Here is an 18,916-nt window from a genome sequence, read left to right on the forward strand (position 1 = left end):
CTTCTCCTTCCTGCCCCCTCTCCAGAGCCGGCTCAAAAGCAGCAGCACAGCGTGGCCGGCTGCAGCAGGGAACCAGGGCTTCAGAGCAACCGTCCCACGTAAACACCCAGAGACCGAACGCCAGCAACAGGCTACACCCCCCAGCGCCAAGTGTTGGCCGGCTGGCACTTTACCAGGAGAAAGTGGCCGAAGACGTTGGTGGCAAAGACCTCCTGCAGCCCGTCGGCCGTGACCCTGTCCTCCTGGGTCAGCAGTCCCTCAGCCGTGGAGAACACGTGAATCACGTTCCTGAAACAACAGGAGAAATGCCGTGACTCTCAGCTCCTGCCACTGGAGGCACCGAGGAGGCACTGAGGAGGCCCTGGCCCCCGGCTGCCATCCCTGCCCCACACCTCCGTCCCGAGTCTGGGCGACTCTTTCAGATACGGGGCAAGGATGCCTCCTTTCCCCCGGAAGTACTCATGCACCACAGGTCACGCAGCCAGCAGGAGCCCAGGCCTCCGAGAGCCTGCTCCAACCCTCTCCACCCCTTTGCAAATCAGCTTACAGGCCCACATCTCTGAGGACAACAGCCACACCGAGGACAGTCCTCCCCCAACAAACCGATGCCAGCTGCACCCACCGAGTCGGTCGGACGCCTGGGGTTCGTACTGAGTGTTCTCGGAGCGGGAACACTATGAATACGGTGTGTGCCGTGGACACACTGAGGAGGTCAGGGCCAGCGTGGGACTGAGTGAGTGTCTGTGTGCAGTGTGTAATGGGAACTAAACCCAAACAACTTCTGTGTGTGAACACACACTCTAGGTCACAGGATAAGACGGCTTTCTCGCGGCAGGTTGGGGTCCAACACCTTGGAAGCCGCCAGACTGCACTGAGCACCTCCGGGGACTCGGTGAGTGCTCAGTGCCTCCCCACCTGCCGGGCAGAGGACCTGCCAGGAAGGCGCCGCCCTGGGGACCGGAGCCCGGCGGCCCCCGCCTGATCCGGAGGGGCTCTGCTCACAGACATCGCCGGCCCACCACAACGCGGAGCCGTGCCGCCCACTGTCCCCACGAGAGACGGATGCTCCCCCCCATCTCGGTCTACTCTTCTCAGTGCCCCGCTGCCCCCCAGCGTAACGTGCCCAGGGCAGAACGAGGTGAGAAGCAGGCACCCTCCTCACCGGCAGGGCGCCTAGACCGTGGGAACTACCTTGAGAAGAGGCTGGAGACGAGCGCCTTGACGTCGAGGTGCGGGCTGGGCATGATCCCCGCGTTCAGGTACACGTAGTCGAGCCTGCGGAACCTGCGGGCAGGACACCAGACGGGCGTGTCAGCCCCGGGGCGGTCCCTCCCGGCGGTGGCTTCAAACGGCGGGACTGGGGGCTACGATGTGGAGTCGCACGTTCCCTGGTCTGTATCGACCGTCGTTCCCCAAATCTGAGCGACGACACCCACCTCCAGGGCAGGCTGTGTGGAGAACTAACTGAGCACAAGGCCACACACGTACAGGACGGCGTGTGGCCGGCCGGTCAACCCGCTGATTACTTGGGCGCTTCCTTCTCCCCCACGGCCTCACCGCCGTAAACTGGGGCTCAATCACTAAATATCTTACTAGACACGAACTTACTCGTTTGTGACAACTCAGTGTCCTCCCTGACGACCCGGGGAGGAGACCTGGGCTCGGGGACCAGCACAGCAGGGTACAGCCCTGGGACCGCCCTGGGCACACTGCTCCCATCTCTGTGCCAGAGGCTGTCCCGTCAGCACCCGCCTGACCTCCCTAGCGATCCGAGGAGGGGAGAGGCAGAACATGCACTCAGGTGTCAGAGGAGCTGCACTCGCGGTGCGCTCCTGTATCAGGCTTCATTAAATTAGCATGATCGCGAGGACAAGGAACGGACTTCCCGAGCGTCACCTCTTACGCCCAGGCGTTCCTTGCCAGGGCTCCCTGCCCTTTCTCCTTCCGACAGTGGCTATACGCCGCACAACCCCACGTGAGGACGCCCGTCAACCAGAGGCCCACCTGTGCCTGAGCTCCCCGGCGGCCCGCAGCACCGAGCGCAGGTCGGAGACGTCCACCTGCACGGTGCTCACCTGGGCGGAGGGCCGGGCGGCCACCAGCTCCGCGCGGAGCGCCTCGGCGCGGCCGGGGTTCCTGCATGCCAAGCACAGGTGCAGCTCCTCTTCCTCCCGCAGCAGCCGCTGGCAGAGCGCTCGGCCGACGCCGCTGGGGTTCGGACACGGAAACTGCGTTAACCACGGGGTGCCCCGCCGGCCTGCCTCGCTGGGTCAGAGCCCAGGCGGCAGGAGGGAAAGCGGCACCAGGCACCGCGGACCCGCCCCCGGACCCGCCGCCGCGACCGCGCACGAAGTCTCACCTAGTCGCTCCGGTGACCAGCACCACCTTCGGCATCGCCGCACACTGACGCCGGACCCGCGGGACTCTCGGAGGAAGAGCCCAGATCCCGGCCGGCCCCTCCTCCCACGCCCGTTGCCCAATCAGGACCCGGCGATGCCCTCACGTCTATGACTCAAGCACGCCCTCCAATCAAATCCCGGTCGGTCCTCCGCCCGCCGCCCAATCAAGGGCCGGTGACACGGCCTGCCACGCCCCCTCCACGTCCACCAATCGCGTTACACCTCGCGCTCTTTGCGCCTGCCCAGGTGGGGTGAGATAGGCTGAGGGGAGGGGCCAGCTCCCAGCCAATCCGCGCTTTCCCGCTTCCGCCACGGGGCCGGGTCGCCGGCCCCGCCCGCCAGGTGGCGGCGGCTGCGGCTGGGGCGCCCTCCGGGCGCGCAGGCCTGGGCTCTGGCCGCGGGGATTGGGGCCTTTGCCGCGGAGCCTCACGTGTCCCCCGGAAGGTTCGTGCCCGGGAGCTGGAGTTTGGGCACTGTCCCCTCCTCTTTACCTGCGCCACTTCCAACCACTTCCGCTCCCAGGTCTCCAAAACGGCCGTCTTTGGAGCACTGACTTTAAGAGGGGTTTTAGGTGGAATCACACGTACAACAGCGCCAGCTTCTCCACACCTGGGCGATGCGACGGGATCGAAGGGCCCCAGAACTTCGCAGGACGAAGCGGGTCGTCCTGCAGCCCGCCCAGGCCCCCCTATCTGCCCCGGCCACCACTGGGGTGGCGGGGGTGGGGGGGGTGTGTGTTCACAGTGCTCAAGGCAGTGACCGTCCTGCATAGGCACAGTCTTCGGTCTCGCAGGTAAGAAGCGTGTGCTTTGAGGCGTTTCGTCCTCGTCTCCGCTACAGAGACCGGCTTGTTCCCGGGGTTCGCAGCCCTTTCCGCTGTGTGCGTGCCTGGGCAGCCGGGACGCCGAGGCAGAGCGTGTGTGAAATCAGACGGGGGAGAAATCAGAAGGGGGTTCTGAGTGTCAGGCCAGACACCTTCGTGACAACCATATAAAGATCCCCCCCTTACTCCGGGGCCGGATGCCCCAGAGCTGCTGGGCTCGTGCAGCAGCAGGGAACCCCAGTCTCCAGTGGGTCTGGGCACCAGGGACCCGGCTGCCTTTCTCCCAACGAAGTCGGCTGACAGGTGAGAGGCCTGGGTCCGACCCCCCTGCTGAGCCCCCCCCGCCCCACGAACAGGGGCAGCACTCTGCACACATGTGGGCTCCACCCCGTGCCCTGTCGCCCCCCCAGAAGATGCGAGGCCCACGGGGGAGGGGTGGCACAGCCCAGAACCCGAGCCGTCTGCACAGAAAGGGGCCGCTCATTCCTTAGTAGCATATTTCTTTAATCATTGTTATTTACAATGTATCATCTGACAGACTTACAGAGAATAAATAAAGAAAAGAAAATATACAATTGGTATCTCGTGGCTTTTTTTTTTCTAATACAGAGAATTCTTACATAATCTATTTTGGAATGACTAGGATAGTTTTAAGCAGAAATTGAGTCGGTTCGCTCTCTGCCCTTTGACCCAACACCTGGCCCTCCACCGTCTGCAGAGCAGGCCCAGCCCCTCCCCGCTGGTGAAACCTGCGACGTGCTGCTCCCAGCGGTCGCCAGACAGCAGGGGAGGGCACCGGCGTACAGACAGCGAAGAGCGTGAAGTGAGCCCCGGGACTGCAGACTCGGGGTGCTTGCCGGAGCCCTCCTGCTTTGTGTCAGTTCCAAGCCTCTCCTCGAGAAACCAAGTTCCCTTGAAGTGATCGACCACCTTACCCCTCGGGGCTCCCCCTGGTGTCTCTGCTGACCTTCCCTCCACCTGCAGCGGTGCCCTCAGGAAATCAGTGGGTGACCTCTGGGCTCCTCCTGCCCCTTTGGAGGTTTGGGGAGTTGTGGACCAGGCGTGTGCGGGAGAAACTACAAGGCTGGTTTCCAGTGGGCCAGTTTGGGGCCGGCGTGTGGTGCGCGCTCTGGACGGGGTGTCTTGTACAGAACGACCTTGAAAAGCTGTCTCGAGCCCTCAAAGGTCAACTTCCCCATCAGGAACAGACAGGTGGTGAGCCCTGGGCCCTTCCCCACTCTCCCGGTTTGAACACAGACTCTGCACGCCACAGCGGGGCAACTCTCCCTAACTCACCCCCAGCACGCAGTATGACAAGTTCCTGCTTCCATATTTGCATTCAAAAACAGCCCCCCGCAAACATGTATGGAATGACCACACAGCAGGCAGCGGTGACCACGTTGCACCCTTGTGACCCACACATAGACAGCCAGGACACCGCCAGCCAGGAGCACTGGAGCTGGAAGCTCCGCACCCCGAGGTTGCCGTGGGTTTGCCTTCCGGTCGGTCCACTGTGGCTGGGGCTCCGTTTCAGAACAGACACCCAGGCAAACGAAACCCCTCCGCTACTCTGAAAACAGTCTATCCCACATCAGAGCACGACACCACGGTTCTCGGTTCCTTCCACAAGCTGCCCTGGGGCCGGCACTCGGTGCCACCTACTTCTTGACCAATCACTGGGCCACTCTCCAGTCCTCTCTGCCACAGTTACAAGCCCCCGTCACCGTGGGAACAGCGGGAGCCACCCAGACTTCCCTCCTCGCCTGGTTCTCTAGCCAGCGAGCCGCGGGCAGGACTTCCTGTCCCGAGTCCTTTCAGGTTGTTCTGGGCCGTTCCAGGTGCTAAACGGCCGACGTGGACCCCGGCTGGGCTGGACAATGCTCACTGATAAAAAAGAAACTGGCTGACTCGTTACATTCTCTCTCGGGGCTTGAAGGACAAGTGGGTCCAGGTGGCATCGGTCCCACGGTGAACCAGCTACTTAACCAAGGGTACAACCCACCCAGACACTGAACGAGTGTGTGTGAAGAACTGCTGAAATCCGAACACCCCTGTGGCTGCGTTGCTGCTGGTGTTGCAGCAAGGTCGGTTTTCTGGCTTCGAAGTGCACAGTGGTTACGTAAGATGCGAGCAGTGGTGTGAGGGTGGGCCACGCTGCATGCACTGCTTTCGCAACTTCTTGGGAGTCCTAAAGTCTTTCAAAACAACAAGTTTTGGGAAAAGGACACAAGAGCCATCGCCCACCAAACGACGCAGCCCCCGCAGCAGGGCACCCAGAGGCCCCCGATCCAGGCACCGAGAACGGTTCCCGCCTCCTTCCCATCAGCTCCAGGACACTGGCCATGGGGAACGGACATCCCTCTGTTTCTACGAAAACGTCACATTTCCGTTCAGAAGGCTCTCCCAGCACACACCAGGTCCGAAACGTCCAGAAACATTCTGGGACCTGCCACAGGCACGCCCAGAGGCCAGAGGCCAGAGGCCTCACTGAAGGCCTGAGATGGCAAGACTGGAAATTCAAGGCTTACTGGGCCTGTCTGGGGAGCGAGCTACGCCTTGACTGTAATTTTCTTCATTTTTTTTTTTTGTAGTTTTGGGCAAAACAGACACTGTTCTGTCTCAGAGTATTTCCTTGGAACATCTTCTCTGTTTTCCTCTTAGGACTCTCCCCTCCTCTATTCTCCTTTCCCTCAAAACACATGGCTGAGCCCCACTTCCTGCAGGGCGCCTGGGTGGGGTGACAGCCTCAGCAGCTCCCACGGCCCCCGGCACCCACCAGACCGAATCAGCCTCACCGGGGCCCATCGCCCCCTGTTCCCGTGCCCTTCCGGGCTCAGCGGGGACCCCGTTCACACATGCGAGGGCCGGAACACCAGCCTGGCCAGGCTCCGTCCGTCAAAGCCTGCTTCCAGGCCGGCACGCAGGGCACCCTGGGGAAACCAGGTCCGGGCTGGGCAGGGCTGCTCGCGTCTCAGCTGGGGGACACAGGCACCGGGGCCCTCGTCACCCGCTCCCTCTGAAGTGCAGCACCCTCCCAGCCGGGTGCTCCCGGGCCCCACACCCATGAGGAACTTTCTCTGTCTCAAACCCCCGAAGCTCCCTCCTCCCCTCCGTTCACTACGCCGCCCCCGACGCCTCACTTCTCGCCAGCGCGATCTCCATCGTCCGGCACCTCCTCCCCCCAAACACAGCCGCCCTCGTCTCCAGCACACTTGCTCGTCCTGCGCTGTCTCACCTCCGCGTCCCCTGTGGCGTGGCGACCCACCGCGCTCCCACAGCCCACCTGTGTGCACTCCGTCCTTCTGCCCACCTGCCTCCCGTTCAGCCACTTGCGAGTTCCTTCCTCATCTGCCACCCCACCCACGCTGTGCACCGTCACAGGCTCGGGCACCTGCGAGCCGTCCTGCCCCAGCACGGAAGCCATGTGTCCCCCCAGGGGCCTCCCCGGGGGGGGGGGGCTTCCCCAGGCGGGGACTGACTCTGGGCAGGAGAGTCTGGGCGGATGCCAGGTCGGGCTGAGCCTGCCGCCCCCCGACCAGCCTGCGGACACTATCACCCTGACCCCAGAACCACAGTCCGACACAGAACGTTCCACATCCTCCCGCCTCCTTCTCTAACTCATCTCTAGTTTCCTTCCCCTAACGTAGATCCGAGCGACTTTTCAATTCTCCACACGAGGCCTTCGCCGCGCACGACGCGCCAGCTGGCCCTCTCGGGTTTGTGCTGTGACCTCCGTGGGAACGGCCAGGCCGCGGCGAACCCCGTGTCGGCCGCACAGAGGTGGGCCCTTCCTCACCCCAGAAAGGGTGGCGGCCCATGACAACGCGCTCCGGCCAGCCGCCTGACACCGGTGGCCCCTGGGACGCAAGCCCGGGAAGATCCAGACACACGGAGTTCACTTTGAACTCTGACTGTTTCCTGCGGGACCATGAGATGCGGGGTGCTGAGGCCGAATGAATGCTTAAAAAAATAAGTGGGGGATGTTAGACAGAGGAAGGGGGAGGGGACCGCTTCCCTGGGCACCTGTGGAGTCCGGCCGCTGCGGCCCTGCAGGGGGCTGCAGGTGCCTTGGTGTGGGAGCTCCTGGTGCCCGGTCACATCTTACTCTGGGTCTGGGCGGGTCTGCGAGCGGCTCCAGGAGAGATTAGCCTCTGAACGGTTTGGCGGAGCAAGGCCCGGCCCTGGGCCAGGGTGGGGGCCCACCCAATGGAAGAAAAGGGGACACAGCTCCCTCCGGCCTGACGCTGAGTCTGAGTCCTCACCTCAGTCTCGGGGGGAGGAAGGGGGCCCGCAAAGGAACCCCAGGGGGCGGGGCTTCTGCATCTGCCGAGGCCGGGGGCAGGGGAGGGCAGATGGGGGGCTGAGTGAGACCAGGTGGCGGGAGCCGGCCCCCAGGGTCAAGTTCTGTTTCTGAGCCTGGGGCGTGTCCTCTGCCACGTTTTCTGCGGGACTTGGGGGTTCCCTTCCCCGCTTGCCACGCATGTGAGGGTGCGTGGCTCGGCTCCGATGGGACCATGTGTGTCTGTTCCCGTGCATTCTGGAGACGGGCCTCCCCCTTCCTCTCTCCCAGTCACCGCATCTCCCAGGCACCCGCCCACTGAGCTGTCGCCGTGGGCGACACCTCTGCTGCACCTGGCCTGCACAAAAGGCCAGCCAGCACCACCTCACTCCACTTCCCTGGGCTCCAAAGCCTCCGTCCGTCTGTCTGTCCCCCCTAGCTCCTCGGCCTGGATCTGAGCCTCTTGAGGGACAGAGGCCTCCGCCTCCGAGGCAGCCGGTACAGCCTGGGAGCTCCCCGCACACCGAGGGCATCAGCGCCCCCGCAGCTGCCCCTCGCTGGTCCCAGGCCAACCCTTCGGAACGCTCCCAGCCGACCTGCTCCCTGTCGTGCATGCCTGAGAACTCGAACCCCAGCCAGCGAGGGCCGTGGGGGATTCACCCCTTCAAACAGCTGGTTGCCTTGGAGAGGATGAGCCACTGGGCCTGGGGTGGAGCTGCCGAAACGCCAGTTCTTACGGATCCAAAAGCAAACTTTCCCTAAGACACACGCCCGGAGGTGTCTGAACGAGAGGAAGAGGAGGACCCTCTGCCGAAAGGAGTAGCACACCTGTCACCTGTCCTCCTCGGGCTGTTCCCCTGTGTGCACTCTACTGCAGAATCCTTCCATGCATGAGGTACGCTTCTTGTTCGGCCAACCACAGTCCCCTTCACGCCGGCCAGCGGGCAGCGAACGCTCCTGCCCGCGCCGTCCTCTGTGTTTCTGGGTGTGTCCACTGCCACCCCGGCCCCTCCCGTGACGGGACACAGCGTTCATTCCGGGAAGCAGGGGGCGTCTCAAGCAGGTGTCAGCTGCGCTGGCAGGAGAGAGAGGCCCGGAGGGAGCCCAGTCCAGAGGACGCAGGGCGAACCGAAGCCGTCCGGGACTGGTCACGGGAACCGCTTCTTCCGAGTCTCCAAGCTCGCCGGGTGTTTCCCTAAGCCTGACCGCGGGCGTCCAAAGATGCTGGTGTTCTTCAAGTTTTTCTCGCTGAAACTATTTCTTTAAAGGCAACGTGGAAAAAAATATTGTGGAATCTGCACATGTATAAACACAAGCATATTTAACCTTTATAAATTACCTAAATCATCTAGCCTTTCTCATCCAGCACTTCGGTACATCGGTGAAGATTTCTTGACTGGATTTTATCTGCCCTAGGCTTTTTTTTTTCCTTTTTTAGTTCTTTAATGTAAAAAACAAGTATATATGGGCCGGGGCGGAGAGTGGGGGTGCAGTGGCGGGAGCCAAGGACAGAGAGAGCTCATGGGAGCCCCCGCCCTCGGCACACTTGGTCCGGGGGGGCGCGGCGGGCGGGGCTGGGTGCTGGGTGCTGCGTGTCGCCGGCGGCCAGGGCGCGGCGGGTGGCCGGACGCGGGGCCTCACTCGTCCCCCTGCTGGAGGAGCAGCAGGTGGATCTCCTGGAAGGAGGGCCGGTGCCTGGTGTCCCTCCTCCAGCAGCTCAGCATCAGCTTGTACACAGAGTCCGGGCAGATGGCGGGCTGGGGCAGGTACGTCTGTGGGAACCAGAATGAACACAGGGAGAGAGAACACTGAGGGAAGGGGGGGGGGGGGTCGCTGCATCGCTGTTTCATTTGCCCACGTCCCACGGTCTTGGACTAAGGTCCGTGAGGCATCCCTTCCAGCCCCCGCGGCAGAGTCACAGGGGTCTGAACCCCTCAGCCCATCCCCTCCCCCGTTTGCCCCGCTGCCCTGCGGCAGGCTTTCCCGAGGGCCCGTCCTGGGGCCCCCATCACCAAGCAAAGAGACGTCACAGCTGGAAGCTGAGGGGTCAGCACCTATCCCTTCAGACCACAAGCGTCCAAGGAAACTCCTCACACTCTGTTGAGAGGAACTGAGCTCGGACGGGGGCGTGCCGCGTTTCTCCATCAGGGAAATGACCGCCCGCACGCCAGGCGCTCAGGATGGAGTTCAGAGCGTCAGGTTGGCCTCGGCTACGGCCCCACACAGCGAACCCTGCCTGAGTTCAGGCCACTGCAGGTGTCTCCTGCATCACATCTGCCACCTCTGATCAGCTGGTGACGTCGGCCAGGCCACTCAGGGACGACTGAGGCCCCACGCGTGTGGCCCATGACCACGGCACCCGGCACGCAGCAGGCCATGGGGAGAAATTGCTGCCCCTCACTCAGAGGCCAGCCTTTTACAGTGCGATTCCTAAAATTCTAATAATTAAAGTGAAAGCAGTCAACTATAAATTATAAACTTCCAACCCCTGGCTGGCGTAGCTCGGTAGATTGAGCACGGGCTGCGAACCAAAGTGTCGCAGGTTCGATTCCCAGTCAGGGCACATGCCTGGGTTGCAGGCCACGGCCCCCAGCAACCGCATATTAATGTCTCTCTCTCTCTCTCTCTCTCCCTCCCTTCCCTCTCTAAAAATAAATAAAATCTTTTTAAAAATTATAAACTTCCCTACAATATTTATGCAGTCATATCTAATAAAATACAATGCTATCGCATAATAAGCTATACTCACAATAAATCATGTTCCCTAAGTCCACGGGTTAAATTTAATACGTCTTTACTGAAGCTGTAAACTTAAGCTGGCGGCGAGGCGCGCCCTCGGCACACGGTGGCGGCCTGTGGCTCTGGCCACGGCTTTAGTCAAATACTGGGCGTCAGGACTCAACCGCCCGGTAGCCGCTCAGAATGTATTTGGTTCACCACCAGTATGCAATGAGGGGGAAGATGGGGCGCCCTTTTACACGGGATGTTTTTAAGTGGGTGAAAACAGTTAAACGCCAAAGCATCTGGGTCGTGAGTGACAAAGGACACCCCCCGGCAGCCCATGTCCCAGCCCCGGCCTGACCCGCCCGCCCGCGCCGCCGCAGCCCCCACCTGCCGGCCCTGGTCGCGGAAGAACTCGCCGGTGTTCTCGATGACCTGCTCGTCCGACAGCTGCGAGTAGGGCTGCTCCTGGCAGAAGGTGAAGGTCTCCCACAGGGTCACCCCGAAGGCCCACACGTCGCTCGCGGTGGTGAACTTGCCCTGGTTCCAGGAGGACGCGGAGGGAGAGCGGAACAGGTTAGGGTTTCAGGGCCCGGCCCGGCGTCACCCCGGCCCCGCTGAGGGCGAGGTCACCGCGTGGACCCCTCGGACCTGCTCCGGGGAGCAGCGGAGAGGGCGGCGCGAAGCTAGCGCGGCCCTCCTGTCTCGGCTCCTCCAGGGCTGCAGGGGGCCGCGGCCGCGGGCCGCCAGACCCCCACTCAGCTGCGCGGGGGGGTGGGGGTGGGGGGGGCAGGAGAAACGGCTCCAGCGGGGACACTGGTGGAAAAACGTCCCTCCGCCCCACCCGTGGTCCGGAAAACCGAGAGTTGAATAAAAATCTCAAAGCAAAGAATACGACGAACTTAAAATAAAAAGTAAATGGTAATAATCATCAAAATAAAAATATAGAGAACAGTGTAAACAATTAATTAGAAGTATGGTTAGGAAGTTAATTCAGAAAAAAATGGTTTTGTGTGGATAACATGTCTTTTAAGTGATTTTTTAAATATCTGAAACTAAGACCCCTCAGTGGGTGCAAAGGAGAGAGAAAAAACCACACTAAATCTCTTATCACGGTGGGTGTGTTTTTAACCCTTTCATGCAAATTTCCTATCGGGAGCTGGAGGAAATGGGTGAGTGTTAAAAATGATGATCAGCTCTCAAGTCCACGCGGACCGGAGGCCGGAGGGTCACCTCGGCCACCCTGGGCGCCCCGGACCCGCAGGGTCACCCGGGCCCCGCCCACCCTGACTGGCCCCGCCCACCCGGGCCCCGGGCCCGCCCCCCGGCCCAGCCCCGCCCCCCAGCCCACCAGGACCGGCCCCGCGCACCCCGGCTGGCCCCGCCCCCGCCCGGCCCCGCCCCCCGGCCTGGCCCCGCCTCCGCCCCCCCCCCGAGCCCGGCCCCGCCCCCGGCCCACCAGGCCCGGCCCCCGCCCGCCCAGGCCCGCCCACCCAGGCCCCGCCCGCCCTGACTGGCCCCGCCCCGGCCCGGCCCCGCCCCCGGCCCGGCCCCGCCCACCCTGACTGGCCCCGGCCCCGGCCCCGGCCCCGCCCACCCTGACTGGCCCCGCCCACCCGGCCCAGGCCCCGCCCCCGGGCCCCGGGCCCGCCCCCCGGCCCGGCCCCGCCCACCCTGACTGGCCCCGCCCCCGGCCCGGCCCACCAGGCCCGGCCCCGCCCACCCTGACTGGCCCCACCCCCCGGGCCCCGGCCCCGCCCCCCAAGGCCCACCAGCAGGATGCTCTCCCAGGACATCCAGCGGATGGGCAGCACGGCGCGGCCCTGGATGCGGTAGTAGTCCCCGCTGTACAGGTTGCGGCTCATCCCGAAGTCGGCGATCTTGATGGTGTAGTTCTTGCCCACCAGGCAGTTCCGCGTGGCCAGGTCCCGGTGGACGAAGTTGAGGGAGGACAGGTACTTCATGCCCGACGCGATCTGCGTCACCATGAACTTCAGGCTGGCGTAGCTGCGGGGACACGGACCGGGAAGTCGCCCACGCAGGACGCCGGGGCCAGGGCCCGTCACGCGTGGGCTCCAGGGCCGAGGCCGCCGCCTCCCTCTCCGCTCGTCCGGGGTCTCCGCGCGCTGCGTGGAGCGCGGCCGCGATTCGGGGCTCACGGCCCCGTCTGCAGTGAACCCCCCCCGGGTGTGGGGGCACCCGCCGCTCACCTGACCGTGGGCGCCTCGCCGGGCGCGGAGCCGGGGGGCTCGTGGCGGGACAGGAACTGGTTGAGGTCCCCGTTCTCCATGTACTCGGTGATCATGCACAGCGGGTCGTCGGCGATGCACACGGCCAGCAGGCGCACGATGTTGGCGTCCTTGAGCCGCGACATGATCTTGATCTCCTTGAGGAAGTCGTTCCTGGGGAGGGGGGGACACGCACACGGGCCAGCCCTGAGCGGCCGGAGTCGGGGCCGGAGGGGGAGTGGGCGCAGCCGCGGCTCGCCCGCCCCCACACCCAGCCCAGCCCCCCGGCCCACCTTCGAGAGGACAGAGGACGGGCACTGGCCCCCCGCCCCACCCCGGGGCTGTCTGGCCCCACCCACGCTGTGGGCGCTCTGGAAACAGGGCCTGTGGTCCCCCCCGGCACGCCTGCACCCCGGTGCCCGAAGCCGTGCCCGCTGCACAGAGTGGGGGTGGTGTCGGCTGGACTGGGGATGGGGAGGGGCGCGCCGCCCAGCAGGACTCTGGGAAGGGATGCTCTTCACTGCAAAGGAGCCCCAAGCGCACCGGAGGGTGTCCCCCGTAAAAAGCCCCAGGACCACCCCCCCCCCCACTTGACGAAGCAAAGAAACTTTTTATAGAGGGAACCGTCGCCCTCGGGCTTGTCTGCTGACTGTGCGCTTCCTCTCGGCTTTTCTGAACAGGGACCACCAGCTGTCAGTCCCAACGGGCCCGTCCTCGGTGGCCACCTGGGGTCTCTTCAAAGCAAGTGCCCCTTGGCCAGGACGAACCGTTGTGTGGGTGTCTGGTGACAGCCACCCCGAGTCGCACGGCGGCTACGCGCTTCCCGGTAACGACCTTCGGGTCTTGGGGCCGCCAGCCCAGGTTCCCCGCGTGACAGGGGCAGGTCTGCTGAGTGCCTGAGAGTTCTCTAGGGCCCGGGAGTCGGGCTCTACCGGTGGGACCCCCAAACCACATCCAGCACATCAACCCCAAACGGGGGTGTCCACAGCCGGAGAGGGGCCGGAGCCCCGGCCGCCCACCACGGCTCGGCGGGCGTGGACACAGGAGCAGGGACGCCGTCCCCACTGAAGTGGACAGCAGGCAGGAGCCTGTCCTGTCGGGGGCGGGGGGTGGGATGGGGGGCGTTGCAGCGTCTCCGCTCAAGTGCTGAGGCTAATATTCGGAAGAAGCACTCTGCCTCCCCTCCCTACGGGACCCCAGGGCGTCACCTGCCGTGCAGGCCAGCACCCTCGAGACTGGCGTTCTCAGGTGAAATCCCGGCCCCTCTCCTTCCTGTCCCCGGCCTTTCCTCCTCGCCCCACCATTTGAGAGACTCTCCGAGAAGCCCTATCAGCACGTTGGGTGTTTCTGGTGGTGGGGAGAGCAGGGGTCTGAGAAAGTCTCAGCGAGAAGAAGCAGCCAACGCAAGTGGGGAATCTCACAGTCCCCCAGATCGGGGCCTCACTGGGGGCATGTCCTACAGCCTCCGGCCGTGCCTCTGGGTGAGGAAGCTCACTGTCACAGACACGGAAAGACCCTTGGACAGTGGTGTGGTGGGACTGCGCCCTGTGGAGGGGAGGGCCCCAGGCTGGGACACAGCCACAGACCGTGCGTCCTTTGTTGGAGTGCACGCGCTTCTGCAAGCGGAGACGGCTTCTCGCTGCGAGGGTTTGCTGGGCAGAGAAGGGGCAAGGAGCAGGGAGGAGAGGAAAGGACGAGACAGTGACGAGGGAGGGGACAGGAGAGCACAGGAAGCGGAGCAGGAGTGCGTGTGTGAGCGGCAGGTGCGGACACTCGGGCCGGGCGGAGGGACGGACGGTCAGGGGTGGACAGGGATTGAGTCCGGTGGGGAATGTGTGTCTGTGTCCGGGGAGCCGGAGGACCCAGGTGAGGACCCAGGTGAGGACGCCGGTCTCGCGGGAGGGGAAGCGTAACCGTGGAAACCAGAGGCAGCTTGGAGTCTCCGGGAGGGCCCTGATCCCTGTAAAGGGAAGGTCCCGACGCCACGGCACAGACCTGGCGTTCTTGTTGGCGTCAGCCCGGAGCATCTTCACGGCCACCAGCACCGGCGGGCCGGCGCCGGCGTCGGGGGCAAAGCCCTCGTCTCCCAGCTTCTCCGTGGCCTCCACCTCGCAGAGGTGCACCTGGACGAGAGGCAGGACTCAGGGCCCCCGCCGCTGCACCTCCGAAGGGGCACAGCGCTCCACAGTGGGCCCTGGGGACGCGCCCAGCCTTACCAGGCAGCCAGGCCAGCAGGGGCCCCGCCGGGGCCTGTGGGGCGCGCCTGCGGCTCAGATGACGGGCAGAAACGGTGTGGGGCGTGACGCTTTGTGAAGGGACCGAACGTGGGTCACTGAAGTGTGAACGGGCACGCGTGTGACACGGCTCGGCTCACGGTTACATGGGGCTCAGTATGAACGCCGGGAGTTTTCCAGGTCGTGCAATTTCCTCTCTACGACAATCCCTGGGCACGGGATCGGCACCGCCAGCCTGCACCTTTAGCCCCGGGACAGTCGGGGACACGCCCCACCTCCTGCCACACCGAACCTACGCACGGGGGACACGGGCTGTCCCCTGACCATCAGGAACAGGGCCCCGATGACCAAGCATTACAGCCGGAGAGCAGAGGGCAGCGCGGAGCTTTCAATGCAACTTTGGTCCCAGCAGCGAGCTCTCTGGGGGCTCGGGGGCCGAGGGAGGGGCAGGCGCGGCGGCGGGCCTGACTCGGAGGCCACTCAGCGGAGGGCTCCTCCTGGTCTCGGCCGGAGACTCGGTCCCGAGAGGGTGCCTCTGAGACCCAGTGCCGGGCAAGGCTGTTTCTGACCATTTCACACAAAGCTCTCGTTAGAGAGGAAAAAGCGTGGCCCTGGCTGGCGTGGCTCAGTGGATTGAGCGCGGGCTGCGAACCAAAGTGTCCCAGGTTCGATTCCCAGTCAGGGCACATGTCTGGGTTGCAGGCCACGGCCCCCAGCAACCGCACATTGATGTTTCTCTCTCTCTCTCTTTCTCCCTCCCTTCCCCCTCTAAGAATAAATAAATAAATCTTTTTTTAAAAAAAGAGGAAAAAGCGGAAGCGGCTCTCAGCAGCGGGTGTCCCCGGGCAGTTTGTGAAGGACGGTCGCATCTCATGGGGCCCTGCCCTCTGGGACCCCTTGGACAGCATTTGAAAACATCGAATGGACATCTGGTGAGCCCCGCAGCTGGCCCGCTGTGAGGACGTCTACCTAGCGGGAGACCTGGGAAGCCGCCGGAGGCTGGCACAGCCGAGGCCTGGAGCGGGAGCCCACTCACCTCCCCAAACTGGCCCTCCCCCAGCTTCTCCTTGAAGGTCAGCAGCTTCCGGGGGAACTCCTCCACCGCCACGTCCTTGCCGGACAGCAGGTCCATGGTGAGCGCCGGCACGGAGTAGGTGTTGCCCCCGGTCACCCCCTGAAGGTTCACGATGTCGGCCTCGGCGTAGTGGGGCACCCCATCCGGCCCGCTGGGCTGGACCGGCTTCACCAGGCCGCTGCAGCCTGGGAGACAAGGGGAGGGTCGGTGCAGGCAGCTCTGGGGGTCTCTGCAGGGGGGCGCCCTGAGGGACCGGAAGGGGGAAGGCGTGTGTCCCTGGGGCCCCACTCGAGGTTCGCCCACGGGGCTCCTCAGGGGCTGCCCTCGTGGCCTTCATCGGGGAGGCCGTGGGCCTGGCCCTCACTCCCTCTCAGGCTACAGGGGCCTGTCCTTGGGTGACCTTGTGGGGAAGCCAGGCAGGAAGGTCGGGCTCCAAAAGGCAGGGATGCTACAGGCTGGTGCTCTCAGCAGGTCTCTCTCCCTGTGAGACCCTGTCGCTGACTTAATGACCTAGTCTAGGTGTTTAAGATGCTTCCGACCAGCCCTGGCTGGGGTGGCTCAGTGGGTTGAATGCCGGCCTGTGAACCACAGGGTCACTGATTCGATCCCCAGTCAGGGCACATGTCTGGGTTGTGGGCCAGGTCCCCAGTAGGGGGCTTGTGAGAGGCAACCACACATGGATGTTTCTCTCCCTCTCTTCCTCCTTCCCTTCCCCTCTCTCTAAAAATAAAATCGTTAAACATTTTTCTGATCAAATGTATATGCTCTAGTTTCAGGCACTCCCTAACTTAAGGGGGGGATGAAAATATAAGGGGGGGATGTTTTAGACTTCAGGAAATAGGGCCAGTCGGCCAGCCCAGAAACATGGTGTTTACTCCCTTATTCTCGCCACCTGTAGGACCCGAGTCCAGCGTCCCCTTCCTCTCTGTCCTCCAAGGACGGAGGACCGACCCCTGGGAGCCGCCACTCCCACAGGTGGTCTGTGCCCACCCCCCAACGCTGCGTCCCCGTGAGTGCCCTTGTCCCTGACCTCAGGGAGAGCCGAGCCTCAGCAACGCCCCCAGCACCCCTCCTGCTGTCACCGCCAGATCCACACCACACACCAGTTTCTCAACACAGGGTGGCAGCCAGCCAGCCCCGTTTCACCCAGCGAGGCCAGAACGGTCACTCTCCTAATAACATCTGGTGTGATTCCAATACGCTTCCGCCAGAGAGCAGTCGGCCCTGGCGAGGCCACAGAGACCCAGGGGCGGGCGAGCTGGGACCCGAGGGTTGTTTCCTCCAGCGGAAGCTCCAGCCCCAAGTGCGCCCCTAGCTGGGCAGGGCCCTGGCCCGGGCACTTCCTCCTGCGTAAATCCAGGGGGTTGCCCTGCTGCAGGTCCCTGTGGTCCCCTCGCTTCCCCTCCAGAGACAGGGCCCCCTGACAACTTCTGCTGGGGCAGGAGCAAAGAGGAGGCGCTCAGAGACGGAGAGGAGCCGGGGCTTCTCCCCACTAACCTCAGGAGAATCCACACAGCGGCCCCTCGGGCCCAGGCCCCGCCCTCGGCCCCGCCCTCGGCCCCGCCCACGCCCGGCCCGCACCTGGCTCCTCCTCCCCCGGCGTGAACTCCGGGAGTTTGCGGATGAGCCGGGAGGGCTCCTGGTAGTCGGGGCGCAGGGGGAAGATGCGGTCGTAGGTGGAGTTGGAGCCCTGCTCCTCGCTGGGCGACGAGGAGCGGTTGTTGTTGAACATGCTGGACTCGCTGGGCAGGGACAGGCTGACGGTCATCTCGTCGTCCAGCATCCGCCGGGAGGCCTGCGGGGGAGGGGAGGCGAAGGGGGGGCGCTGGCTGCACGAGGGGGACCCTGCATCCCCTCTGCAACCCGCTCCCCATCTCCAGACGCACCGCACGCCCCCGCCGGCTTCCCGGGGGGTGCCCGGTGACCCAGGACGGCCCCTCACTCCTTCAGGGCAAGTGCTCCCTGACCTCTGTGCTGCGGCTGCCCTGAAGCACCTGTGGTTCACCTGACGCTGTAAGATCCTACCGGTGTGACCCCGGAGCCCAACCTCAATCTCCGACCACTGCGTCCGAGAGGGACGCGGCTGGCCAGCCCGGCACCGCACAGATCGGCTGCAAACTGAGTTCAGATGCCGGTTAGCTCACCCAAATTCGCTGCCACGCGGCAAACCGCTGGTTCGCCCTGTCACCGGGCCCCACGTTTTGGGGAACCAGGAACAAAATGGCTACAGAAGGGCAGAGGGATCCGGAGGCGGGTTACACCTCACGCAGGAATAGAACAGCCAGCCCTCACCCTACCTAGGGTGACCTGTCTGCTCCCTCCAAAACCTGCCGGAACCTGGACATGGGCAGCCCCCCTGGCTCGTCACCGCACACGGGGGCGGGGGGGGGCGGCCAGTGAGAGACTCGGACGCCTGGGCTGCCCCCAGCCTGGCAGGCTGTCTGCTGCAGGAAAGTCCCCAGCACTCGGCAGGAGCCCGGCACACAGTAGGCCCAGCATGCGGGGTGCAGTCTCCCAATGAAAGCGCGCAGGGTGCCCCATCGGAGTGGCCTACAAGCAACGCCTCTGGGGGTGGGGTGTGCATTTAAACATCCCCCGAGAACTCCCACGCAGGGAGAAGTCCTGCGTCCCTCCGGGGCCTCCGGAGTCGTCTTGCTCAGGATGCACAGGGCACAAGGAGGCTTTTGAAGGACACAGTCCAGTCGTCGGGGCCAAAGTTTGTCTCCCCTTCTCCCCTTTGTCCCCGGAGAGTCTCCAGGCCACACTCCCTCCCAGCCTGGGAGGGCAGCCCGGTCCTTTCAGAAGAAAATCCGAGCAGCGGGGCCAGCGGTGGGTCAGAGAGGAGCAGGTGTAGAGCACAGGGCACGGACCCCTGCTCCCTGCTCCCAGCCCTGACCTGCGGGCCGTCTGGTGAGGACCCCCAGCCCCAGCCCCGCAGCCTCAAGCTGGCCGGCAACCCCCTTCCCCCCGCGCCAACTGGGCCACCGCCCAGGCTCCCCTGTCCCCGGACTGCCCGGCCGTGCCCAGCGTTTTCCCGAGGGGCTCGCTCGCTGTGGGCGTCTCCCTCCAGCCTCCGGGCGCTGGTTGTTCGTGGGCCAGGAGCTTTCCTCTGGGGAAAGCGTTGTTGGAGCGATGATAGAGGCCCCCAAGGGAGGCA

General features: G+C 64.1%; 2 protein-coding genes across 7 annotated transcripts in view; both read right to left on the minus strand.

Annotated features, from left to right (window-relative positions):
- The window catches only part of HSD17B7 (hydroxysteroid 17-beta dehydrogenase 7), a 52,263-nt gene extending 49,294 nt beyond the window's left edge, over positions 1-2,969 (minus strand). For 3 of the 5 annotated variants that reach the window (XR_004900773.1, XM_036015864.1, XM_036015863.1), the window contains exons 1-4: positions 2,360-2,969; positions 2,005-2,208; positions 1,192-1,284; positions 174-288 (exon numbers count right to left, since the gene is read on the minus strand). Coding sequence is in view for 4 of the 5 variants with exons in the window: in XM_036015864.1 (XP_035871757.1) it covers positions 174-288; positions 1,192-1,284; positions 2,005-2,208; positions 2,360-2,394 (447 nt within the window). In the remaining variant the exon portion in view is untranslated. The other 2 variants (XM_036015865.1, XM_036015866.1) reach the window with 2 other exon arrangements.
- Positions 2,970-8,900: 5,931 nt separating this feature from the next.
- Positions 8,901-18,916, minus strand: part of DDR2 (discoidin domain receptor tyrosine kinase 2) — a 44,517-nt gene continuing 34,501 nt past the window's right edge. For both annotated transcript variants that reach the window (XM_036015862.1, XM_028530909.2), the window contains exons 11-17: positions 17,341-17,554; positions 15,721-15,944; positions 14,446-14,573; positions 12,433-12,624; positions 11,995-12,229; positions 10,613-10,762; positions 8,901-9,273 (exon numbers count right to left, since the gene is read on the minus strand). In XM_036015862.1, coding sequence (XP_035871755.1) covers positions 9,139-9,273; positions 10,613-10,762; positions 11,995-12,229; positions 12,433-12,624; positions 14,446-14,573; positions 15,721-15,944; positions 17,341-17,554 — 1,278 coding nt within the window. In that variant the 3' untranslated portion in view covers positions 8,901-9,138. The remainder of the gene's footprint in view (positions 9,274-10,612; positions 10,763-11,994; positions 12,230-12,432; positions 12,625-14,445; positions 14,574-15,720; positions 15,945-17,340; positions 17,555-18,916) is intronic.

The sequence above is a fragment of the Phyllostomus discolor genome, chromosome 14, assembly GCF_004126475.2.
Source record: "Phyllostomus discolor isolate MPI-MPIP mPhyDis1 chromosome 14, mPhyDis1.pri.v3, whole genome shotgun sequence".
Classification (NCBI taxonomy): Eukaryota; Metazoa; Chordata; class Mammalia; order Chiroptera; family Phyllostomidae; genus Phyllostomus; species Phyllostomus discolor.